General features: G+C 47.5%; 1 protein-coding gene across 1 annotated transcript in view; it reads right to left on the bottom strand.

Annotated features, from left to right (window-relative positions):
* The window catches only part of Arid1b (AT-rich interaction domain 1B), a 337,801-nt gene that overhangs the window by 78,765 nt on the left and 233,509 nt on the right, over positions 1–25,527 (bottom strand). The window contains exon 5 of the mRNA XM_052169726.1: positions 14,746–14,989. Within this exon, the coding sequence (XP_052025686.1) occupies positions 14,746–14,989 (244 nt within the window). The remainder of the gene's footprint in view (positions 1–14,745; positions 14,990–25,527) is intronic.

Below are 25,527 nucleotides of genomic sequence, written 5' to 3'. Positions count from 1 at the left end.
TGGAAAGCTACCATTTCCACAACCAAAACAAAGTGATTTCTACTATGATCTGAAAGAAACTGGATATGTTCTCCCCTCCTTGGGATTCTAGATGAACCCAGACAGAATACCCAGCCTTGTGAGACCCTAAGCAAGGGTCTCACTTAAGCCGAGGCTGAACTTCCAGCCCACACTTACATTTATTTGCTAAGTCTGGGGCAATACGTCATGGGACAGTAGAAAATTCCTAGAGGCGTGCTTTGCAGGGGTCAAGCCACCAACGTTATCAGTCAGTACAAGCCACTTCAGCGCTGGCCAGTGGAAAGCCCTTCCTGCTGCGCCCGAGTTCTACTGACTGGCCTTCCTGTTTTTGAGTATGTCCTTATTTTTAGGATGACCAGAGGCTGTAGGATCATCGCATGTCTGTCTGACGTCAGTTCTGGGATCCATCATTCAGAAGTCCTGGTTCTTGTTCCAGGAGGACGGCATTCTGAGATTTAGCTGTGGGGGCCGGAGTGGCTGTTACCGGAATACCAACGCCTCCCGCTGATGCTCACATGTATGAAGGAAGTCTATATAAGGATCTCCAATTCCAGCCCCAAGCTAGAGCACATTCAAGGAGTCTTACTTAGAACTCCTCCAACAGTAACAAATCCAAATTTGTATCTAAAATCAATTAAGTTATTTTATATTATATATATGTGTATATATATATAGTATCAAGTTATTTTTCATTATATATATGTATAAATTGATGATATATTATACAACAATTTATTAGTGTTGCTATTCCATTTTAGGTACTCTGTGTAGCATTTTGGCAGCACTTCTGGAGGCTTTGGGGGATGATCATGTAGTTTAAAGAGTGAAAGCTAAAAAACCTCATGGTGCCTGTATGTTCCAGTCTAGGGATGGCGCCATCCTACCGTGACCCGCACTGGGGATGCTATATTTTTTCATACTTGTTCTTATGCCTTTAATTGACTTTTCTTGTTTAGTTAAGTAGAAAATTTGTATGGCTGCTATCTTTGCTACATTATTGGTATTAACGGAAGTGGTCATCCTTGCTTCATTTATATCCTAAATAGAAATGCCATGGGAGGTGACCCACAACACAACCACCCAGGATCCACACTCTTCACCGTGACCCATGACGCAATCACACTGAGGATCTACGCACTTTGGAGTGATCGTGACCCACATCAAAACCACACCGAGGATCTACACACTTCGGCATGCTGACAACACCATTTCCTTCTTTGTTTTAGAACGATGACTAGGGATTAGATTTCTGTTAAAGACCATGTTCACTTACATTTATTTTCATTGTCTATAATATTAATAGAAGTGTTACTACTGAACCATCCTAGACCTTCTGGAATAAATGTCCTTAGTTATGGTGTGTTAATACTTTTTGTAAGATACAACTAAATTCTGGTGCTGTGCTGCCTTATAAATCTACATTAATTAGGGTTTGAGGGTACTTTTTCTAATTAAAAATAGGTAAAAATTGGATCAAGTCAGCCATCATAAGTATTTTTTAGTAGACTTAATAAGATATTGTGACTTTATACAGAATGTAGAGAAAATTGGCTAATGTGTATGTTGTCAAATTAATACATAACTAGTAAGTGTACTCTGTGTGGCTGTGAGGTCAACATGGCTCATTTAGATCATTATGGAGACCCACCTCCATAATGTCTGTGAGGGATGACCTGCAGTGGGGGCCCCACCCTGAGTTCAGGGGTCACTGTTCAGGGGCTGAGCTCCAGGGCAGGAGTGATGAGCACCGCACAGCATTCGCCTCTCTGCTTCCTGGCTGAGGACGAGAGTGAGCAACCACTCCTGCTCCTGCTCCTGCCGCGGTGTCTCCCCAGCCAGGACACAGCACACCCAGACTGGGGGCCGGTGCGCTGCTTCTGTGAACTGTTTTGCCCCAGCAGCAAGAAAAGCACCCAATACAGACGTGTGACAGCAGGCTGTGTGACAGCAGGGTGGCCTTGGTGCTCCACGGAAGGACACTGGGGTTAGCACTCATGTTTTCAACCTCCTTCTGTGTTTGCTACACGACATGTCTCCTTAGGTGCGAATCCCACAAGTACGGGATCTGTGTGCTTCGCACTTTGCTCCGTCTCTAGAACCAGGCAGACTCAGTAAGCATTCGATATGTATTTGTTGACAAACGAATAAATGACTGCTTATTCCAGAAAGCAAACTTAGACTAATAGCTAATTAGATTTTTTATGAGTTAACAGTAATCATGTAATTTTATCTTGTTATTCTAAATCAGAATTAGACAACCTCTTTTTTTTTTTTTTAATAAACTGGCAGATAGTAAATATTTTAGGCTGCGAGACCGTATGTTCTCTGCCATAAGTACTTAACTCCGTGATTGTGAGTAGTTTAAAAGCAGCCACGATGACACATGAAATGGTAAAAACAGAATTGTATTTACAACACTGTAGATGCCCTGGAGTCGTCCTATAGGCGCTGGCCCTTATAAACAATTCTGTACTGAAGGAAAGATGCAGGCCAGGAAGCGAGGCAGTCCTCCGACTAGAGCAGCGGTGACAGACAACCTGACTCGCTCCTATGGTTGACATCAAGGCTTGCACAAACAGTCTGCAAACTGTTTCTGCTGTAAGGCTGGAAAGAGGACACGTGCTCTCAAGTCTCAGAAAGCCAATGTGCCTCTAGACTGCAGAGACCCCGTCCCATGGTTATAGAAGCAGAAAGGATTTCAGGGTGTGTGTGGTGGTGGGAGGGGGGCTGCCCCATGGAGTTGCTGGCAGCTGCACACAGAGCCCCAGGGACTGAGCTTTCTTGTGCATGTGCTGGAGTGAGCGCTTCAGGATGTGGCTGCCTGTGAGTCGCCTATATGGTGACTTATGTGCTCCCAAGTAACCTCGGTAAGTTCCTTAAACTGCACTCGGCGGACATGTTTCTCGGGTCTGGGGTTGGTGGCCTCTGGTCAAACACAACCCCAGACATGAAATACACAAGTGCATCACTCTCTAACGCTGCTCAAATCCCTGCTTTGATGTAAGATGGGGTGGGCGGGGCGCAAACAGAGCAGGCAGTTTATAGTTCTCTCACCAGGACAAATTAATGAAACAAAACCTAATTTCCCCCTTCTCTTACCCATTCTTATTCCTCTTCAATATTTTTCCTCTTCCTAAGATTCCTTTCTTTTTGTTTGAGAAGCTTAATATTTGGCTGCCTTGTGAAGAAACGGTACAGTGACAGATGAAAGGCTTGTATTCATCGTGTAATTCAGAATAAGGGGGAAACCGACTGCTGTGCATTTAAGATTCAAACAACCTTGCAATTTTGTATAGTCGTTTCCCCCACCCGTTCTTCTAAAGAAATCCGCCTTTATTCTGCTAATAACTAACCACAGTTGCAGCAGCATGGATCCGATTAGCAGCTCTTAGGGTACAAAGGGGACAAGGGAAAAGAGCTGTGAATGGGGCTGCCAATTTGTCCACCTGGACCCCCAGGAGAAAGATTAGTTGAGCACCCGCCTGCCCCCTTCCCTGGCCCTCTCTCCGGAAGGCAGGGCTGTGAGGGCCAGGTCCCCTCGTCCTTGAGGCAGAGCTGTGCTCGCTTACCCTTCCTCTCACACCCTCAGTCTGGGTCCCAACACATCTGACAACTCTACGGTAAACATGAGCAGCTATGAAGATGCCCTGTGGGAGGGCTGGGCTTGCCTTCCGCGGGACTCTTCAGCTCAGAGCCCATATATCATGAGAGAAGGTGTTGGGGGGGGGGGGGGCTGCAGGCACAGAGGCCAGGCTTTAATACAATGCCCAGCCAACAGGCATGGCGCCACGACTCCCGCCACGACCGGCGGCAGGAAAGGCCGTACTGTTTAGCAGCATTACATTTTCAGCATGGGAACCAACATTTAAACACTGGCATCTGGTTGGACAAGATGGCGCTTGCCACGTGAGCCTGGTGGCCCGAGTGGGCTCTGCATGAAGGGACTTCATGTTACCCTCTGATCCCCACACATGTGCTGCACATATCCTCTATGTGCACACACACAGTTATTATTAAAAACCAGTTTCTATTCTACGAAATATAGAATACCTGTTAAATATATGATTAATCAATTTATGTATGAAAATAATCTGGTTTCCAAGAGTTTAAAAAAAATATTGCATCTGAAACTACACTAGAAGTTTATTCTTGTGATAAAACTTAAAACTTCTATACCTTTGACTTTAAACTATATTGACTGATTAACAGGCTGATTTTGTGGTATGTGTGCACGTGTAAGTGTACGCATGTGCAGACTGGAGGTTGACTTGGTCTGTTCCCACCTTATTATTGTAGACGGGGCCTCTCACTGAGGTCGAACACACCGACTGTGCTAAGGAGCTGGCCAGCCAGCTCCAGGGCTCTGCTGGCCTCTGCCTCCTCAGCAGGAATCAGAGATGTGTGCCACCAAATTTGGGTTGTGACATGGGTGCTATGGATACAAACTCAGGTCTTCATGTTGAGGGGATGCTGGGCTGACGAAGCTGTTTCTTTCATTTTGTGCAGGGTCTCATGTAGTCCAGACTGGCCTTCAACTTCCCATGGAGCTGAAGCTTAATCCCAAGGGCTGGGTCTTCAAGCATGTACTCTCGTGCCTTGCTTGTATGGTGCTAGAAATTGAACCCAGGGCTTACTCCTTCCAGGGAGACACTAACCTACATTCCCAGCTCCAAAACTACTTTTAAAAGTAAAATCTAAAGCACTGTACTGCTTTGGGAAACTCACAGCAAGGCTGAAATCTTCAAGACCTGTGGGGTCTACCTAATACCCCTGCTCACATTTAAATGTGTCTGAGGAACGTGTTCTGAGGTCTCCATTCAGTGTCACACATGTGCATGCAGTGCTTCAGTCAATGGCTTTGGAAGAGAAGGGTGCACAGTGAAACCTACGGCAGCTAAACCCTGAACCGGTGCAGTCCAGTGAGGGGGCCTCTGTGGGGGCCGAGCTGGCTCAGTCCAGTTCCTAGCACAGTTGGTCAGAACTCTTAAGTTGTGTGCAGGCTACCTGGAGCCTCTGACATGAGGGACAACTGAGGTGACCCGACTGACAGGACCCAGAGAGGTGGAGACGTCCTGAGGCACAGCACCAGGCACGCAGTAGGCGTCCTTCAGGTTGTAGCTAGGCTTGTATCAAGTGCACTCCTGAAATAGCGGTCTTTTCCAAATACCTAGAGCGTATTCCTTACCTGTTGCCGAAGCAGAGGTTTGGTCACTAGTTACTATTTCACTACAGACGCCAATGCATAGCTGTGAAGGAACAGAATCAGGAAAAGGCCTTCAGACTGGAAGGCTTGGCTCAAATCTACAAGCTGAGAACTAGGGTTTTAGTGCTGTTCTTAAGCACAAAGACGACAGAATCAAGTCTCTTTAAAGAGGCGAGAGAACAGTCAGTGAGAGACAACCCACCAAGGCACACGCTCAGGAGGGAAGTTAGCCCTGGAATAACCTCTGAGTTGTCTTTTCTTAGACTTCTTTTTCTGTTTTCCCCCTTTCAGAATTGGCACACTTACATTTGGTCAACATCTACTGAGCGCCCTCTCCTGGCCAGGCACGGTTCTCCACCCTTGATGTAAAGGGAAGCTGCACTTAAGAAGAAAGGGATTCAATGCTGGATCTTGAGAGATGGGATGGATAATACCAGGTACCAGAGTAAGCAAAGTATAGTTTAATTCAGCTGTGTGGCCAAAGCGCTTGCCCAGAGTCACGGTACTACAGAAATGAGAATCTGTTCCAGGACTGTCTCTAAGGGAAAAAACATGGGAGAGGAGGGGAGAAGGCAGAGCAACACACTGGGGACTGAGGCGCAGCTCTCTATAAAAGACGCAGTTTTGCTTTAAAAAAAAAAAAAAAAAATCGAAAGAACTTAATGTCATAATCCCGTGGTGTGTGTGTGATGGGTTTGAGGTGGTAACTGTGAAGACAGGGACTCACACACTAGTGAATTCAGGCATGAGACGGTAACTCCTCTTGTATTTTTTGCACTGTGGCAGTACTACCAACAGAGTTCATAACCCAGCTCTAGAAAGGGCAGGAAAAAAACTGGCAAATACAAAGGTTTCCTGAAGTGGTTCTTTATCCCAAGCTTCTTGGTGACTAATAATAGTCACCTAGGCACTAAACACAAGCAATGGTGACCTCACGAGGGACAGTGATGACAGCACGCCTGGACAGTCAGAGCCACCGCCTCCAGAATAGGAAAGTGAGGGCGGGGCTAGCAGCCCATGCCGCAGAGGCCCCTGGGAGGTTAGGCTAGGAACCTCTAGCTTCACACTGAAATATGGCCGCTATATCCAGACACTCACACATAAATAACTCTGTTAAAACAAACAAGCAAAACAAAACAAAACGTTCCTCTGAACGGTTAGGAAGAACTGCTAATGGGGGTCCAGGAACCGAGCAGACCAGTGCTCCCCTCTGCCCTGCACCCCTTCCTCTTGTACTGTGCAGACACTGCTCTCATGTCTTCATCCCCGAAGCTCCTCCTCCACACACCACTGTGTGCTCACTGTGACGAGCCTTCCTTAGCATCCTGCCACGGCCCTGATGCTGCCCTTAGCCAGAATAATCCCTGAGAGCCTCAACTGGCCCATGACGTTCCTACCTGCTCACCTTTTAGTGGTCTCCCACCGCACCTGGAACCACAATGTCCTGGACAGCAGTCCCCTTATCCTTTGGGGAATACACTCTAAAAACTCTAGCAGATGTTGGAGACTGCAGAGGACAATGAACCTTATATGTCAACTATATTTTTTCACATACATAAATGTCTCTAATAAAGTTTCCTATTTATTAGACAAAGTAAGACATCAATAATAATATTATAGCAAAATAATTATAATGTGCCTGCTTTACTGATTGAGGCAGGGCCTTCCAATCAGACTCTATAGCTAGCTTGCTCTGAGCAACCCCCTTATCTGGGTTCTGGGGATCTGAACTCCAGTCCGAATGGTTAACTGGCGATTCTGTGAAAACGTGGACCACCACGAGCCCAGTGCATTTCCCCACGCTCCTAGAAACACGTCCACAGTCTACTCTGTGGAATGAATGAGGCAAGGTGGTGATAAAGTAAGGGAGGACTGGCAGCCGGGCTGGCGGGCCTGTCACAGGAGCACCTGCAGCAGCAGCAGCAGCAGCAGCAGCAGAGCCCCATGCAGCGCAGCACAGCACTGGCACCCTCCGCAAGGTCACACCCTGGCATCTGCGATGTGCATTTAAAGCAGTTTGCAAGTACAAACCCTGGTGTCACTTTCTGTTTGGCAGGGAGAATATCAACACTAACGGTCCCCGGTTATACCATTTATAAACATGCAGATGTGAATTATTAAAGATTAATGCCTTTCAGGAGTGGTGTCGGCATTCCGTTTGTCTCGTGCCGAAATCAATTCTGCTCTTCATTAGTCAATGACAACCCACATCATCCGGTTGTGGAAGAGAAATCAAAGGTGCATGTGTGTGAATGAGAGTAACTGATGAAACTGATTAGTACCAGGCTTAACGGCTATAATCAATCAACACATCCCAGTACTCGGCTTCAGCCTAGCGGGACACAGGGACGTAGGAGGAACACGCCTTCCGTATCAGTGACTTGCTCCGCTTTGAACATTCACACGGAAGAGTGTGGCACACATCAGTTAGGGGCGCTATTCATTCAGCCGCCATTTCCTAAAATGTAGCCAAATGGATTCTGCCATGTTCCCTGTCTAGGTTCAATTAGCTCATAAAAGCGCTGCCCCCTCCCATCCCGAGTCCTCAGTAGAGCAGGTCAACACCAACCCCTTCGCCCAGAGCTGGCGTGCTGCAGTGGGGACAGTCCACTAGTTCCCGAGATAAACGAGGTGTGTGATTCGCACTTCAGCAGGTAACCGCAGTGGAGAAGCACACACAGACACAGGCACAGACCAGAAACAGGGGAGGAGTGGCGAGGCAGGAGGTGCCAGGAGCTTAGAGAGGATGATGGGGGGGGGGGGTTGAGGTCAGGTGGAAACGTGCAGAAGCTCCTGGGGACTTCTGTTCTCTGACCACGGAGGAAGACGAAGACAGAAATCCTTGGAGAACAGACACAGTCGCCTCCCGCCCAGGTGAAAGCCAGAGTCGGGTCTAGTGAGTTCTTTCTACTGGGGTGGACCTTGGTATGAGGCCTTACAAGCTGCTAAGGAGAGTCTGAACATCACCCCTTCCCTCCCCACGCTCTTCAGAGCTGCACACCATCTCTCAAAGCCAGAAGCCGTGCCTGCCTCCCTCCCTGTTGCTAAGCATCATTTGGAAAGGATGGGAAATTATTGCTTTGTTTAACACACAAATATTTTATGTTGTAAGGAGAAAAAATCCTGGCTAAGTTTTCTTAGTCTGTAGAAATGCTGAATTGATGTTTTCTGTGCAGCCACAGATTAGAAACATGGATGCATCAATGGCACTGTGTGTTTAATTTTTTTTCCTTTGCTTGCTCAGTTTGCCAATAAGCAGCATGCATTCCCCTTGGAACAAGCTGTCACAGAATTTCTACCTCCAGAGAAGCCAAAATGGACCATGTGATAGATGTTGGGATGTGAGCTCAGCAGGTAGGCGGTCAGGGCAGACACACAAGCCGGTGTCCCCGCAGTACCACTCGTAGCCTACTACTTACTGGCAATGCTGAGAGAAACTGGCCGGGAAGTGTTTACACACAGAAACAAACCTGTAATTTACCCTGAGTTTTATTAAGGATAAATTAAACTACAGAAAATGTATTTACTAGGATGGGCTTGGGCTGAACCTTGAAAGATTTAAAAACTAGACAGAATGGATTAAACAAGAGAGAAACAGTTTGCACCCTCTGTGGTTCATGTTACAGACACTCATCTTGACAAACGACATCAGGACCCTTTATCATTTCCTCTTGCTAACGCCCCTCCTACTCGCTCTGGCTTGAGACCAGCTCCTCGATTCTATCCATCTTTCTCTTCCCTGGTTAGCATCCTTTCTGAATCTGCTGTGTGAATGTCAAATTAAAAAAACTTGACCAGAATGTTTTCTTGGTTTTATCTGGGGCTCTGGAAGCTCACCTGGATGCCATTTAGCATCCGGCTAAGGAGGGCTGGCTGGGCCGTTAAACATCACAGAATGGGCATTTGTTGTCTGAGGGCAAGTTAGAGGAGCAATTCATTCTCCAGGAGCGGAAATGGCAGAGCTCTGGAATGAGGCCGAACTCTAGAGAACTGGAGCTCACAGAGCACAGGCCACTTCTGGCCAAGCTTCCTTTGGAGCTTTTGCAAAGTACAGAAACTAGAGGCCATTGTCAGGCAGGGGTATGTCACCTCCTGGGAAGAGGACAGGTATGCAGGAGCTCTGTGTGTGTGTGTGTGTGTGAGGGGGCGGGGCTTACTGAGGAGGAAGGAATGCACACAGAGAGGCAGAGGCCAGCTCTCAAGGACTGAACCACAGGCCCCTCCTCACTGGGCACTTCCCTCAAGCTCTCTGGACTCCTGACCTACCTACCAGAGCCCTCATTCTCACTTTCCCAGCAGTGGGTTAGAGGGAAAGAAGGGCGAGCCACCTCCATCAGCTAAGCTCACAGCAATGCCTATACAACCTAAAAACAAACAACACAAAGAAAAAAAACACCCGGAGCCTTTGTATTTAATACAACTCTGTTCTGCTCTCATGGGTAGGATTAATCTTCCTATAATAAAAACCAATACCACACAGGAATGGCCAGAAACCCATGTCCCTTTGGTAAGGTACTTAGGTGAATGTATAAGTTTGTGTTATTTGTCCTAACCCATCAATGACCATGGACAATCAGATGAGAGTGACTTAACTCCACACACAGCAGGCCAGAGGCAAAGAACCCAACAGAGCCATAGGAAGGAGCCTGAAGGTCATGCCCTGCTACGTTCACAAACAAAACCAAAGCAGCAGCATGTGTAATCAAAGGAACAGAAGCCTGCCCCCTGCCCCCCAGGCCAGGAACTGCTCCCCGTCTTCAACCTTGGCTGCACAGACAATATGGGCAAGAAAATCTGACAGAACCCTCAGTGTTAAATGGAGGTTGTGCTTTGTTAGTAATCTGTGAGGCACGACCTGTGCAGCCAACACAGGCCTCTCAGGGGTCCGCAGTGCGCAGACTGAGGTGGACTCAGCTTAGGCAGAGCCAGGGATCAGATCTGGCACATACCTGTTTATCCGAAAGCCATTCTCCTTAAACCTCTGCAAGGAACACCACCAAATAGGTTACCAGAAGACACTGACAGCAAACACTTCCACACCCTAACCAAGATGAAACACGTGCGCCCTGTGCACAGGGAGGCTGAGTGCTCTTGCTCTGGTCTTTAATGGAAGGTGAGAAACAAGGAAGGGGTAAACAGAAAGCAGACCTGGTGTGGCCGGGGGACGATCACCACACGGGGCAGCCTGCACTCCTGACCTCTGTTCCAGCTTCTGCCATCTCACAGCAGGCAGCTGTGATGCCGGGCATGGTTACCCCGTCCCTAACAGGAACATCACGCTTTTCAGGGGCACATGACGTGACGACATCAGGAGTGACAGGTGTGTCGGGGCCATCAGGACTCCAGCTGAGCCTTGGACAACCATGGGGTCGGGGCTTGGCCTCCCAACACAGCGGAGTGGCAGGCAGTGCAGGAGCACTTAGGACACACACACTACTGCGGTGCCGATCTACAGTCGAGCTCACTAGCTGATTTCCTTTATCAGGTAGAGACGGAGAAAAACGGTTCTTCTTTTGCAACAAACCTGGGCAAGCGGCACCAGAAGAGGAGCAGAGCACTGGGCTCTGCCTTGGCCCAGCTCTGGGCAGCTGAGTGCTTCTAGGTGAGCTGCCAGAAGGCAAGACTGAAGAGCCAGCCCACAGGCAAGGTCAGGGCCAAAGCTGCAGCTGAGGCCAAGGCAAGCAGCAGGGGGCGCGAGGCAAGGCGCTCCTGGAGCAGCCAAGTGAGAGGATGCAACCTGGACAGGGTCCATGGAGGTAGACTCAGAATCAAGTGCAGGCAGCCTGTCAGCCTGCAGTGTGCAGCCCACAAAACTGAAGAGGGGAAATGAGGGGTGGGGAGGGGATCTGGCTAAATTAGTCTCTGATAAGAGATATATTAGCATCTAATTAAAAGTAAAAATAGCAAAACTCAACTCCTCTGATCATTTCCAACCTACATGCAAATTTTGTGTGAATGAGAAAACTTAAGAGACTGAATACTTTTTAGAAACAAGTCTCACCACACAGCCCAACTGAATTCAGTACTGTGATTCCTCTGCCTCAGCAGGTTGTAAACACGTGCCACCACAACGGGTAGGTGATAGGTCAACACTGGGTAGGTAAGAGGTCATGTTTTTAAAATAAACTTCATGAAAGTACTGTCATGAAAACGTAATGGCCATGACACAAAACCTTCTATCAGGTGAGGACTGGCTCAGCGGCCGAGCTCTGGCCTAAGGTGCCAAGCCTTGGGCCTGCTTCCCTAAAACAAACAAAATTCCAACCAAACAAACACCAAATACGTTTGAAGGTTGGCTCCACAGCTCTGTGGTAGGGTGCTTGCCTGGTATCTGTAAGGCCCTGGGTTCGATCCCTGAGATGGCAAACACCCCCCATCCCCTCCGAGATGAGGGGAGTGGGGCTGAGAGACTAGGAATCACTGAGGTCCACGCACTGGATCACTCACAGACTGGGCCAAGACACTCCGAGTCTCCTGGCTCTTCTGTCCACCTGAGAAAGGCCCACACCCGCAGATGGCAAGGCTCTGCGCACTGGCCCCACCACAGCCCTTGTGTCCGGAGCAGCCCATTTCAGCATGCGCAAGCCCGGCAGGGGCTGGGGCCCACACTGCTCAGCTGACTGACGCTCTCTTTATCCCAGATAAAGAGGGAATGGGAGAAACCACCAAGAGCTACAGCTGCTCGCCTGTCTGCACATCAAACAGAAACTCAAGGTGCCTATGATCTCAGAGTGGCGCAGGGCCACCTGTCAGGCTAAATGGCTACGCTCAGAGAAAACAGCAAAGTGTCAGTGGTCGGTTTGGGACAGCCCTGTCTGTTCTCAGTGGTGATCTTCTCTTCCCTCTCTTAATCCCCTCTCAAGGAGACTGGCTGGCCTCCAACCCATGTCAGAACTCAGGGAGGTGGGTGAGAGGGTGGGTGGGGACAGGGGAGTTGACACCCTGGGAGGGCTTCCTCTTCTAATCAAAATGGCGGGAGGCTTTATGTGAGGGGATACCAGGAGGAGAGGAAGGCCTGATATTGGGTTGTAAAGCAAATAAATAAATACAATTAATCTTAAAGAAGGAAAATGAATGAATGATGAATAAATAAATAGGACTCAAAATGAAGCGAAGACCCTTCACCTGCTGAGGCACGCTCCACCGGTTATCTTGTCCCACCCTGAATGCATGGAAATCCCCACTAGAAGGTCTTGTTGTCTGTCCACTTGACATACCTTCTGAGAAGGCATGGATGCTGAGGGCCGACCTCCATCAGATTAGACTGTGGGCATTTCTAGGGGGTATTTCCTTAGACTGTGGGCATTTCCGCCATAGCCAATGTATGGGACCCAGGCCTACGGTGTGGGGTACGCCCAGTCACCCACAACCATGTGTCCAAAGCAAGCTGTCCAACTGGGCATGTTACTCTATAGCCCAGCCCAAACCAACCTATGAAAATGGAAGTTTCGAGTCTCCATTTAGAGCTGGGCATTATTCTATACAATTTTAATGCCTGCACTTGGAAGGCTGAGGCAGGAGAGTCACTCAAGATCTAGGCTAGTCTCCAGTACAGAGCAAGACTTTGTCTTAAAAACATACAGCACAACAAAATCCCTATTTGGAATGGTAAATATATTGTCAACACTTACATTAGGAGTTTAAAAAAAAAATCAATGTCTCACACCTCAGAAAACTGCGTGAGGCTATTAAGGCTCAGATTTACTTCAGAATGAAACCACAAGTCAGCTCTCTGCAGAACACAGGTCTGTGTGCCACCCCCTCATTGGCGGAGCGCTCTGGCAACTGTCTACAGCACATTAGCAAAGGCCATCTGAATGCCACACTGGCCTTGGGGAATCTGGAGAGTGGAGCAGCCCCAGTGCTGAGATCTGTCAGTTTCAAGGACAGGTCAGGGCAGGTTTGTGCAACTACTGTGATGCCAAACAAATACTCTGGAAAGAAAGTAACATCAAAACACCTTAGCTCAAAAACGGAAACTTTAGCTCGATCTCCTAATAAATTATCATAGAATCATAAAAACATAACCTTTAATTAAAAGCAAAAACAAACAAGATGCAAGCTAGACTCCATCACACGGAGCAGGCTGCGGACACTGCATTGCTAGGTTGCCTGGCCTTTCCTGACTTGGAGAGCTGGCACCCACTTGGAGAGTGCCCACTGACTGTCTCAGCCTAGATGGACTAGTACAGAAGCGGAGTAAGTAAAGTAATATAATGCTAAAAAGATAATAAAAATCGTTTAGAAGCGACAGAACACAGGCTAGCTGAAGCCAGCAGAGAGATGACTGGGAAGGAACAGGCCAGGGGCCATCTTCTGAGAGCTGGTGATGGGTCCACGGAGGCTCGTTTCCTAATTATGATGCATATATAGCACACGGCCTGCTTGTACATACTCTTCCATGTACGGGTAACATTATTTATAAATATTACACACTATGCATTTTATAGAAACATAAAAGGAACAAAATATAAAATCATCTCCTGTGATCTGAGGGAGAATAGGATACGTAAGAACTGGACTAGCTGTTCAGTTCTCACTTCATAGGTAGCTGAATGTGCTTTCTGTCTGTATTACATCAGCAGACGTTACATGTCAGAACACCACTATGGTTCCTGGACAGCAGAAAGCTAGTCTGATGCGTAATAGTGGAGAGCTAGAGGGTTTGAACACTTGAAACAATACCATGGTTAAAGCAATTAAGAATCCCAATGAAGAGGACTGGAGAGATGGCTCAGCAGTTACAAGCACTGACTGCTTTTCCAAAGGTCCTGAGTTCAAATCCTAGCAAGGTTACACAGTGGCTCACAGCCATCTGTAATGAGATCTGATGCCTTCTTCTGGTGTGTCTGAAGACAGCTACAATGTACTTACATATAATAATAAATAAATCTTAAAAAAAAAGAATCCCAAGGAAACACACAGACTCATATTGCACACACACACACACACACACACACACACACACACACACACACTCTTACACACACACTGGAGATACAGATGTCTAGTGAACACAAGAGTTAGCAAGAACACAAACTGCCTCATATCAGCACAACACTTTGGACTGTAGTTTGGCATAACCAGTGTGTGACTGTGATCATAGATGAGCATCAACTCTAAAGCACGTCAGATAACCGTGCTACACACATGGTTGACACTCATAAACAAACTCGTTTTCAGGGCACGCATTGATGAGGAGCCTTCCTACAGGACGATTACAAGGCAGGGGACAGTGAAGGGGTTTGCTTCTGGCAACTGAACGTTTGAAAGTAGTTGGTCCGTCCCCGGCTGTCTCATCTAAGGTAGCTGGGCAATTATCATTCATTTGTCGTCTCTTTAGAAACTGGGACTCTCCTATGTTTGGCAGGGAACTCGGTTATATCCCTAATATGTAAACATACCCATAGTTTTAAGGACTGAAACAGAGGAAGGCAGAGTGTGGAGCGGCTGGGCCAGACCTGTCCTCACACGGGGCTGGGGGAAGAGGGATGGGTGGGGACCCGTAGGGATGGCAGTACCTGGAATACTCGCAGGGGAGATCGGACCAGACCTCGACTGGTTGCTTCCCACAGGAGAGCCAACAGGAGAAGGTGACGGCCCTCCAGGGATGCTGGAGAGGTGGGGTGATGCATGAGGGGAGAAAGGAGACTGAGCTGGGTTGCTCTGATCCCCCTGGCTGCTCGTGGACCCGGATGCGCTGACTGCTGAGCTCAGGGTTGCTTCTGTTCCCGTGGGGAGGTCATCGATGGAGCCAGACAGGTCCTGAGGAAGAAAGAAAAAGCGGGTGTTCATACGTGTGGACGAGGACAGCAAGCATGGGAAACATGCTTTGAAAGCCACGGTGCCACTCCTTCAGGGGCAGTGTGAGTGGGAAAGAGCAAGGTTTGGAATTAGACTCTCTGCTTCTCACTAGACTCCAGGAAGCTCACACGGAAGGCCTGGCATCCGGTAAACATGAGGCGAGCTGCACCTCACACTCACAAGTGACTTGAAGCATCCCCTTCTGCCACTGGCGCCCAGGCTGTGCCTATCCCAGTGCTGTACCAGGCAGCACTCTGCTTGGCAAGTTCCCACTGGAATGGAATAGGAGGGGGACTACAAGAAGGCTCCAGCACTGGGCAACTGGCGTGGGCAAACTGTCATAAGGAAATTCAAGCTGGGCTATTGTAATCTCATAACGGTCAAAATTATAACTGAATTTTGTGGTGAAAATTCTCCCATCTTTAAGCAATATAATAAAATAGTGCATTTGCATTTTAATATATTATGAAAATACAATCCTATTGACATTAGATGGTCAGAAATGAGTTCTAATGTTACACGATATGCCCTTATGCAACAATTCTGCACTCTTAATACCTCCTAACTTGACTTCAACACCCTCAGAGGAAGTTACTAGAATCTCCACTTGAAAAACCCACAGAACAGAGGTTTGGAGTCGTAACTGCTTAAGGTCATGCTCCTCAGGAGAGATACAGGCAAGATGGAGGAGAGGACGCTGTAACGGGTAAGGACGTGTGGCGGGCTTACAGGCCTGGAAGGGGAACCCTTTACCAGATGCCCAGAAATGAGACTCAGGCCTGCTGGTCTGACAGCTCTCCTGGGTGGCCAGCTCAGTGGGGTTAGAAGGCAGCAGCAGGGGAAGAGCCCAAGCGACATCAAGCACCAGAGCTGCGGCTCGGGATGATGCCCTCTGGGCCGCTCTGCCCACGCGGAGCCTTGTTCACGCTACCGTCTTCTCAAGCGAAAGCTTCCCCGACAGATGCGGGATGATGTGCGGGGTTCAGGAGAAATTCAGCCAAGAAAGAAAAGCAGCTGACAAATGCAAGGCCAGACCCTAGGCCCCGACAGGAGCTGGACCAGGAGCTTCCTTTCGAGGAGAGTGATCTCAAAGATAAGAAATATAAACTACAGCTGATCAGGCCCATAAAACCAGGAAATTTATACAAAAGGTCTCATGACAAGAATACTATTGGTTTAAGCAAATAAAGAGTAATCTTTAAAGTCAAATTTCTGCTTATGAAAAATAACATGATGACTGAAAATATCTAACCTCTGGAAAAGGTATTATCAACTCTCAAATAGATGAGGTAAATTGAATCAGAATTTTCAGAATTCAGAGATAAAACAAACATTTTTGCTGTAGGCGACTAGCATGCGTGATTGTGCACACACTCAGCGGGAGAAAGAACGTTCTATTTAAACTTGATTACTCACTGGCTCGGCGATGGTCGTCCCCCTTAGAGCTTATAAATTAGATTTCGCTTTTACAAGGCCAGGTAAGAATAACTGGAGATTATTAATCCAGTAATACGCCACACACAACTCAGAAATGAGCCAAGCCACACAATTAGTACAGTTCCAGGAACAAAACTCAGGCTGGCATGTCTGAAGCGGAAGGGGCTCGCTCCTTCCTTCCAGACTTCCTCTCACGTCTCACCGTGCCCACCCTGAGAACTGAGCGGGCGTGGATCTGCGGGAAAGGACAAGCATCTGGGCTAGCCTTTACAGTCTGCCTCCCCGGGATCTCCTTCTTACTCAACGTAACCAACTCAAGAACTTGCAAAATGACTGCAACCTGTGGGTTGCAGGTAAGGTCTCACTAAGGTCTCTGCCCACAAGCTCACATGGTTAAGTGCTTGAAACAAAACAAAACAAAACCACAAAGCCAACAACCACCCCAAAATCAGTATCTGTTTACAGACTAGAAATATATGGAATTCATATGTATTTCCTTATAGCAGACAGAGCGGCCCTCAGGACGGCCTAGGACAGCTGCGGCAAGGGTTGAGTAACAGGACAGAACAAATGACTAAGGATGTTTCCCATTGGATTCCTGATGCAAAGGCTTAGGCACTGGTGCTAGACAGGTCTCAGGTGATCCACAGGAAGACCTCACTGCCTGCACTAGTTCCTGCACATTTTAGCAGGAACATTACCACACGCCTGAAAATACTGATACACACACACACACACACACACACACACACACACACACACACACACACACAGTGAAGGTAGCTTTGAAAAGCTGTTCTTTTTGCCAAAAGGCTGTCCTAGAACCTAGAGGGTTGGCAGGGTCACTGGCCTAAATGGCTTCTGTTGGTCTTGCTTAACCACCAATGGGGCAGTGATGGTATCTTATTCCTCTGGATCAGGCTCAACTTTACAATTTGATGTGACTGGCTAATTGGCCAGAAGTGAGGGAGGAGTTTGTCTCACTAACTAGCTTTGATAAGAAGAAAAAGAAACCAAACCAAAACAACAACAACAACAAACCATTTCCCACATGTTTGCAAGTTTTCTTGTAAAAAAGCAAACACTACAGAAGAAGAAAAGCTGAGAAGGGGCTGGTGCCTGTGACTGAGCCTCTGTGACTGAGCCTGGGGCCTCCTGAGGTCACAGGAAGCCCTGTGTCACAACCCCCTGAGCAGGTGTTTTGCCAGGACCAACCAGTGGGGTACACTCCATCCACATAAGACTCCTTGAGAGGAAACTTATCCCACACCTTTACAGAAAAGATAATTTGGCAATTCGCTAGACAGACATTTTCTACTACAGACCAGAGTTAAACAGATACAATGTAAATTTCAGCTTTCAATTGTAGTTAAATAATTTTATGCAAATATTCCTTCATAAAAACCGGAATGTTACTCATAAATTTCTGTAATTCTCTGCATGACCTACAAATATCTTCCCCATCCTCCCTTAAAAATCCACATCATTGCTGAAACAAGCGACAAGTTCTTGTGTTCGAGAGCTCTGCAAAGGCACCAAAGGCATTTCTGTTATTCAACAGGCTGATCAAGGAAGCGTCAAGAGGGAAATATAAAGATGGTGGCTTCCTCCACGTTCACATGTCATCAGAATTTCAGTGCTGACTAGACCTTGGTGCAACAGAAGAGCAATAAAAAAGATATAATTTTTATATTACTGCTATACCCTCTCGGAACTTTTATATGTAAATGACACAAAAGCGTTCCCGCAGACCCTGCAGTTCCTTGTGGTCTCAGTATGTAGAACTATCCTGAAGCATCGTAATAAAGGATGCAGCCGTGCTTTAAGCATTCAGCCTGGGTAACACTCCCCCAGAGGACAGTTAGTCAGCGGGGCACCAGCTCCCTTCTTTGGTAAGTTCTGTCAGATCTGTGAGGCCTGCCTTGCCCCGCATCTCCTCACAGCTAAGGCACCTTCAAGCTGCACTGCTTGCATTCATCTTGCTGGAGGGCTGGCAGCTCAGGCTGCAGCAGGGCTCTGCAGGGCGGGGCCGTAGTTCTTGCCCCCAGCACCCCCTCAGCCTCTTTCCCAGTGGATGAAGGGCAAAGTGTCTTCATAAGTGACGGGCTGAGGTTCTGCTGTCACACTGGGTTTTCTCTGTTTAATGCCACCCAGAATACCGAATATTTTTCAACACAACACAACTGATGAGAGCTCACTAACAAGGGTCCATTTAGTTTTAAAAGTCTCCGTCTCAAACATCACAAAAACCTGCAGTACCTTCTTTTTAATTTTTAAAACCATTTCAAGGTAAGGTCTCTGCACACTTTACCACTCTGACCTTACATTCCTCATTGTCCCCAGGAAAAATCTCAGTCTAACTCAAGTGACTGGGGAACGAAGGAAATACTACAGACAGCAAGAGGCATCGTATCTGACTTGTCTATGAATACAGCCCAACGATGAGCAGCCTGATTTCTTCTGTGGCTGCATTAAGTCAGAGAAGGAAAGCACTTGGAAAGTGTCTGAAGACGGCGTCAGCAATCACTTTGAAAGAGTTACATGCAAACACTAAGTCTGAGCTTTCTCAAGCATATACACTGCAGGAACCTCCCTGAAAATACTCACTCTAATATTTATGAGTCACTACATCAAAATTTCTTTGGCTTTGATGGTATGGCGTTCAATTTAGCACATGTTAGCCCAGGATAAGTTCAGTCAACACCGGAGACATGATACTGACTTAGAGAGCTGGGAATAAGCCAGCATATTGTACTCCCTTGCTTAATTAAATAAGTGGGTTTTCAGAAAGCAAATGAACTTCCAAATACCCCGAGCCACATCTCTCAGTACAATTAGCTGCTGGTGCAGAGATCAGCCCTGACGGTGAGCTGCCCCCCCCCCCCCCCAGCACACGTGTGGGCATCCCTTGCTTAAGCGTGCCACATGAGGACACAGGATAAACAGAGTTAGGAAGAGAGAAGACATTTCAATCGAGGCAACAGGCACAGGCCTCATTTGAGGGTTTTAATAGGACACAGCTAATGATTTCTCACTGTGGCGTCCCGGGGGCTTAAGGCCTGTGTTAAAATGCCAGATCACAGCTCTTCAAAGTGCTCAGTGATCTTCAGCAGCACGAAGCACTTGTGCCCCCCCCCCCCAGAAACAAAGAAACAGAGAAACACACACACATCATATACAAACATAGAAACACATGCACATCATACATACATGGAAACAAAGAAATACACAGAGAAACACACACCCTACACACTCAGACAACTCACACAGAGAAAGAAACACAGAGCAGAGCAGCACACACACACACACAAGCAGACACATATACACCACATACACACACCTTCAACCAGACTCTAACTTTACGAACACCGACTCTTATCCTAAGTATGGGACAAAATCAGGATGGATTCCAATGTTGGAGAGCGAATTAAAATGACCTTATAAACAGTGCCGTGGCCAACATAATCCAGCACATGCAAATAGCCCAAATATTTACCACAAAAGCTCTCCTGAAACTACTGCCCCAGCTGTTACATTTTATGAATGAATTCTCCGCCTGACTATGGAGCAGCACCTCAGGGGGTCAAGGGCCCAGCCTCCTCATTAGCTTCGTAGCCTACTTGAAAAGTACCATAAAGTAACTTCACACCTTCCCTGCTTCCTTGGGCACGTAACTTCAAGCATTTGATACAAACGCACCTTGAAGGTGATATTTAAGTTGAGCTAATAATTGGCACACAAGGTAAAAGCCCTCAGCCACTTAGATTCCCATGACTTCCCTACTTCCTGGGCTCGCAGCACAAACCAAATTGCAAGCAGCCTCCCCAGGCCCCTGCTCATTTGTCTAGCTGGCAAGTGGGGTTTTAAAAGCATAGAGTTCCGGTCTCAATGTGAAACATGAAAGAGGTCAGAAGACAGTCCACAGAGCAAATCCTCAGATCTGAGGTCTGGAAACCACCCTTTCAGCTTTCGCATCCAAAGCTTTACCTCCTCATCCTACGGGACGATCTAGACAATGCACAGCCACCTGATGTGTGAGGTTGGCCTGAGAAAATATTCATCATGGATGCAAAAAGTCACAGGCTCCATGGATGACAAGAACATGCCCCAAAGCCAAGGGAACTACATGGAAAAATGTGGGTCAGACTCCACGCCACGCAGATAGCCAAGAGGCCCTCTGAGAGCAACCTGCCCCTGACTCATTTGCAGTTCTGCCCAAGCAGTGATTGCACTGTGGGCAATTCTCGTTTTAAGGGGACATTTCTGGGGTAATGAGCTAAGCTGACACTTTACACGCGAGGACTTCAGTCTTAAGCATACCATTATAAATGTTGTAACGCAGCACTGCATTTCCTCAAAAGAAGAGAGAGAAAAGTAGGCGGGGCATCTTGCTTTGGGAAGAAAGGGGGTTTGGTGGGAGGGGGATAAGTTAATAAGGGATATTATGATCAAAGTATATAATGTATAGACCTGGAAAAGAATAAATGAAATTTAAGAATCAGCACATAAAGTAACAGCTAGTTTGGAAGGTTTTAAAGGTCTGGAAGTGAAAACTGTGTGTGTGTGTGTGTGTGTGTGTGTGTGTGTATGTGTGTGTGTGTGTGTGTTACAGAGAGAGAGAGAGAGAGAGAGAGAGAGAGAGAGAGATGTGTGCAGTGTATGTGCAGATGCAATCGCACGAAGAGGCCTCTGGTCACCTCAGGGGTCTTCCTCCGTTCCTATTTATTGAGACTTTCTTACTCACCCATGGTCTAGCTACCCAGCAAGCCCCCGGATCGTCCTGTCTCCACAGTGCCTTGCTTTTCATTTGGGAATCTGAATTCCGGTTTTTATGTTTACCCAGCAAGCACGTCACTAGCTAAGCCATTCCCAGGGCCAGGTGAGCATCCCGAACTTGAACTATACAGCCACTGCAAACACAGAGGGGCGGGTAACACAGGCGTGAACCACGTCACACGAGAAGCGGGTGTTTCTCACTGCATGGGCCTTTTGTGGGGTGGAGAGGTGAGACAAAAACACTCTGAGTTTTAAACTCCTCCTGGTGAATTTTCTGCTCGTCCATCACTAATAACCATCTCCAGATGTGTTGGCAACATACGGGCCTTTTTTTTTTTTTTTTTTAACCACAGCACAGAGTCTTGAATTAAAAGTCAACTTGGTAAAAGAGTTTATAACTTTGGTCGTATGAACTTCGGAATTAACCTGCATCTGGAAGTAACCCTAGCCTTTGTTAAAGTGCCTGGGAAAAGCCTCGTAAATAATTTTAAGTGTTAGCAGTGACTCAACCCTGCTGCCCTGATTTGGCACCTGGGACATTACAGTTATTTGCTCACTGGAATAAACCACAGGGCACTGTGTGATGAGCTCACTGTTCTACCCTCCAGATGTTCCTCACCTAACACGGAGGGCAAAGCCCTTCCCATCCTTCAGTCAAGGCCTAGGCCAGCAGTGAAACACTAAGGCTCACAGGCCAGAGAGGCTGACTGCTGTCCTTCAACCACTGTGAGGAAAGTAATGTTTCCAACGCAAAGGACAGGGCAGGAAACGGAACTGTGTAGTAAACTGCCAATGGCGAGGCCAGTGCACATCTACACAGAAAACTGCAGCTGGTGCGCAGGATCGAGACTGCAAGAAGGTAGTGTGTACCGTGGGCAGGTGCTGTGTGCACTGACACACTTGGACTTCCTGTCAACAACCTTCAATGGAGAGACAAACAGATAACTTATGGTGAAAAAGCATCAAGTTCTATGGTGGAGGGGTAAGGTGGTATGGGGGTAAGGTTGTGCGTGGGGTAAGGTGGTGTGGGGGTAAGGTTGTGCGTGGAGTAAGGTGGTGTGGGGGTAAGGTTGTGCATGGAGTAAGGTGGTATGGGGGTAAGGTTGTGCGTGGAGTAAGGTGGTGTGGGGGTAAGGTTGTGCGTGGAGTAAGGTGGTATGGGGGTAAGGTTGTGCATGGAGTAAGGTGGTGTGGGGGTAAGGTTGTGCGTGGAGTAAGGTGGTGTGGGGGTAAGGTTGTGCGTGGAGTAAGGTGGTATGGGGGTAAGGTTGTGCGTGGAGTAAGGTGGTGTGGGGCTAAGGTTGTACAGGTGTAAGGCAGCATGTGCTATAGCAAACACAATGGCCTGTTTTCCCCAAGGGATACTTCTTGGGAACCACTGTGAGAGGCAAGCAAGTTCTGGACGGAAGGCAGGCCCCTTGCAGGGGTACAAAGCTGGGCACCAAGGGGGTAGGGAGAGGGAGGAGAAGGCTGGGCGCAGCCTAGGATGTGAGCTCACTGAGGGGTGGGGAGGCCAAAGAGGGATAAGGCTGAAGCAAGCACGGAGGCAGCTGGAGAGGGACTCACTGGGCCCCAGTGTGTCAGAGACACTTAGGGTGCGAGGACTGAGAACCAAGGCCAGTCCTGCAAGTGGTCTTTTAAAAAAAGATTTATTTATTTAAAATGGGTATGCTGTTGCTGTCTTCATGCACACCAGATCCCATCCCAGGTGGGTGTGAGCCACCATGTGGTTGCTGGGAACTGACCTCAGGACCTCTGGAAGAGCAGCCAGTGTTTTTAATTGCTGAGTGGTAGAGGATGAACTGAGGTTCCAAGTGTGAAATTTTAAGAACTGAAGATTGAATATGCCAGGTACCGCTGGCTGGGGAACAAAGCTGCATTTCCCGCAGACAGACACGTTTTAATACAGAATGAAGCAGATACGGAAAGAGTAAGGAGCAAGGCTGAATGAACCGGGGTTGGGGGGACCTGCTTCAGCATCGGTGTGCTCCTAGACTGCAGTGATTTCACGAGTGCGCACGCTCACACGGCTCTAAGTCACACGGCCCTACGCTCTACGCTCTGGACTGTGGTGGCGTCACCAGTGTACGTGGCGCTGAGGCAGATAGGTGTGCGCTCTCCAGCCCGTGCTAAGGTCCTGAGGGTGCACAGCTCTAAGAATCAACGCACAAAATGGGTCTCAAGTCTCAAAACATCAGGCTGCATCCTAAAGCCGGCTATGAACAACACACACCGCTTACATTTTATATTCTACTCTAAAACCATGGGCGCCCCAGGGTCACCTGGTTATAACCCCTGAGCAGAGGATGGCTCTGGACCATGGTTTGGTGTTCTGTAAATATCACCACAGGTATGGACCTATAAATATTAATGACCCATGTGTTCTGAGAGGAAATTGACAAACTAACAAGGTCTGTAAATATATATGATTTAGACTCTGTCTCCTGATTCCCGTTTTTATCACTGAAAACATACTATAAATCTTTAGGACAGAAAAGCCATCAATACCACCTTTTGCATGTCTCATGGTGCAAAACGTCACTGTTTATCTTAGAAGTTCAATGCTAAGCATGCAGAAACCCTGAAAATAACACTTAAAAACAAAAAGGCACAAGCCCTCGGGAGACGTGTATTTCTTCAACAGTGTAACAGGGAAATTCTTTAAAACAGCAAGATACATAGAAACTGCAAATAAATTAGCAACTTAAGAAAGCAATGACTGAAAAACACACAAGTCACAAACTGTAGTGAGTCCGTGTGGAATAAAGACAAGTTTGTTAGCAGAAAAACGCTGAAACTTGGTTGTCTAGGTATTTTTGTATTAACTTTATAGCCTTCCCTGGATTTTAAAAGTTTGTTTGTTTTGAAAGTAATTTGGCCCACGCACGCCCCGCCTGGCCAGTGGCGGGGATTCCTGCACACCCTGGCCAGGCCTTTGCTGGCTCTACACCTTGGCACAAGCCACTGCTCTAACAGTCATGGAGGGCTGTCAGACATGGGGACAGAGAGCCGCAGACTCGGCTCCTTCATTCCAGGCTTCTCCTGGAGTAGAATATAAAATGTTAAAAAGGAAGCCTTTTGCAATGTACTGTAGCACCTGGACAGTTCCTGAGTCTGGCTGCAGTCTCCACATGTTATTGGGTATTTTGTGGAATGCTCTTTAATTTGCTACTGTTTGATGTTTCCTGATCATGAGCCCAGCGTTTCTAATTTGGGGCAAGCCTAGAATAGAGGGGACACATATCCCTCGGGTCTTGTCTCAGCAGGAATAATGCAGCTGCGTAAGAGGTGTGTGGCCAAGACGGTCCACACAAAAGGGAGGAAGTGAGGCTCCAGCTCCTAGGAAGGCCACGCAGCTGCGCTTCTGCTGAGACCACAGAGGACTCAACCCTCAGAAGGCTAGGTCTGGAGCTGCACAAGGTCCTTCTCCTTCAAGCTTTGTCTCTTAGGTTTCATGTTTGTCCATGGATTTATTTTATCCCGCAATAATTACTAGCACAGTGTGTGTGTGTGTGTGTGTGTGTGTGTGTGTGTTTGTACATATGGAGGCCAGAGGTGTGACATCAGGGTTTTGAGAACACACTGATTCAGGTAGACGGGCGGACCACCGAGCCCCAGGGCTGTTCCTGTGTCTGGTGCTCCAGTCCTGAGATTACAGAGACTGTAACTGGCTTCTGCATGGTGTTGGAGATTTGTCCTCAGAGTTGGCGAGCAAGAATGTCCCCAACTGAGCCATCTCCCCAGCCTGATCCTTCAGAGTGTGTGACGAAGTGTTGTCCTTACTCCATTCCTTTGCACGTGGTCAGGACAATCTCGCTCACATACCTGATGTGTAAGGTGTAATGTGACTTCCTTTAAAATATAATTAGGGTGACACTTATCAATACCAAATGACACCAAGGCAGCAAATGCAATGTCATGGTTATAAAATAACAGAGGGAGGGGGACTTCCTTTACTGTGCTGCATACACTGGGGAGGAAGATAAATTAGTAGAACCACTCCGGGCAATCATTTGTCAGCACTTGCTAGCGCTAAAAGCACATCAATTATGTAACTCAACATTGCATTTGTAAATTTACCATTCCAGTTCTGTACACAGACATGTCTGGAAGCAGAGGGGACCACTTCCATATGAGCTCACGTACTGCCACGGCCTGAACGGCCAACATTATAAAAGATGCATACATATTCAGGAATACCACACAGCACTGAAGTTAAATGACCGAAAGCTAGGAAAACAGTGATACAAATGTCATAATATGGATAGACGATAAAGCGACCCTAC

The sequence above is a fragment of the Apodemus sylvaticus genome, chromosome 23 (genome assembly GCF_947179515.1).
Source record: "Apodemus sylvaticus chromosome 23, mApoSyl1.1, whole genome shotgun sequence".
Taxonomy (NCBI): Eukaryota; Metazoa; Chordata; class Mammalia; order Rodentia; family Muridae; genus Apodemus; species Apodemus sylvaticus.
This window is presented reverse-complemented; position numbering and strand designations above follow the sequence as displayed.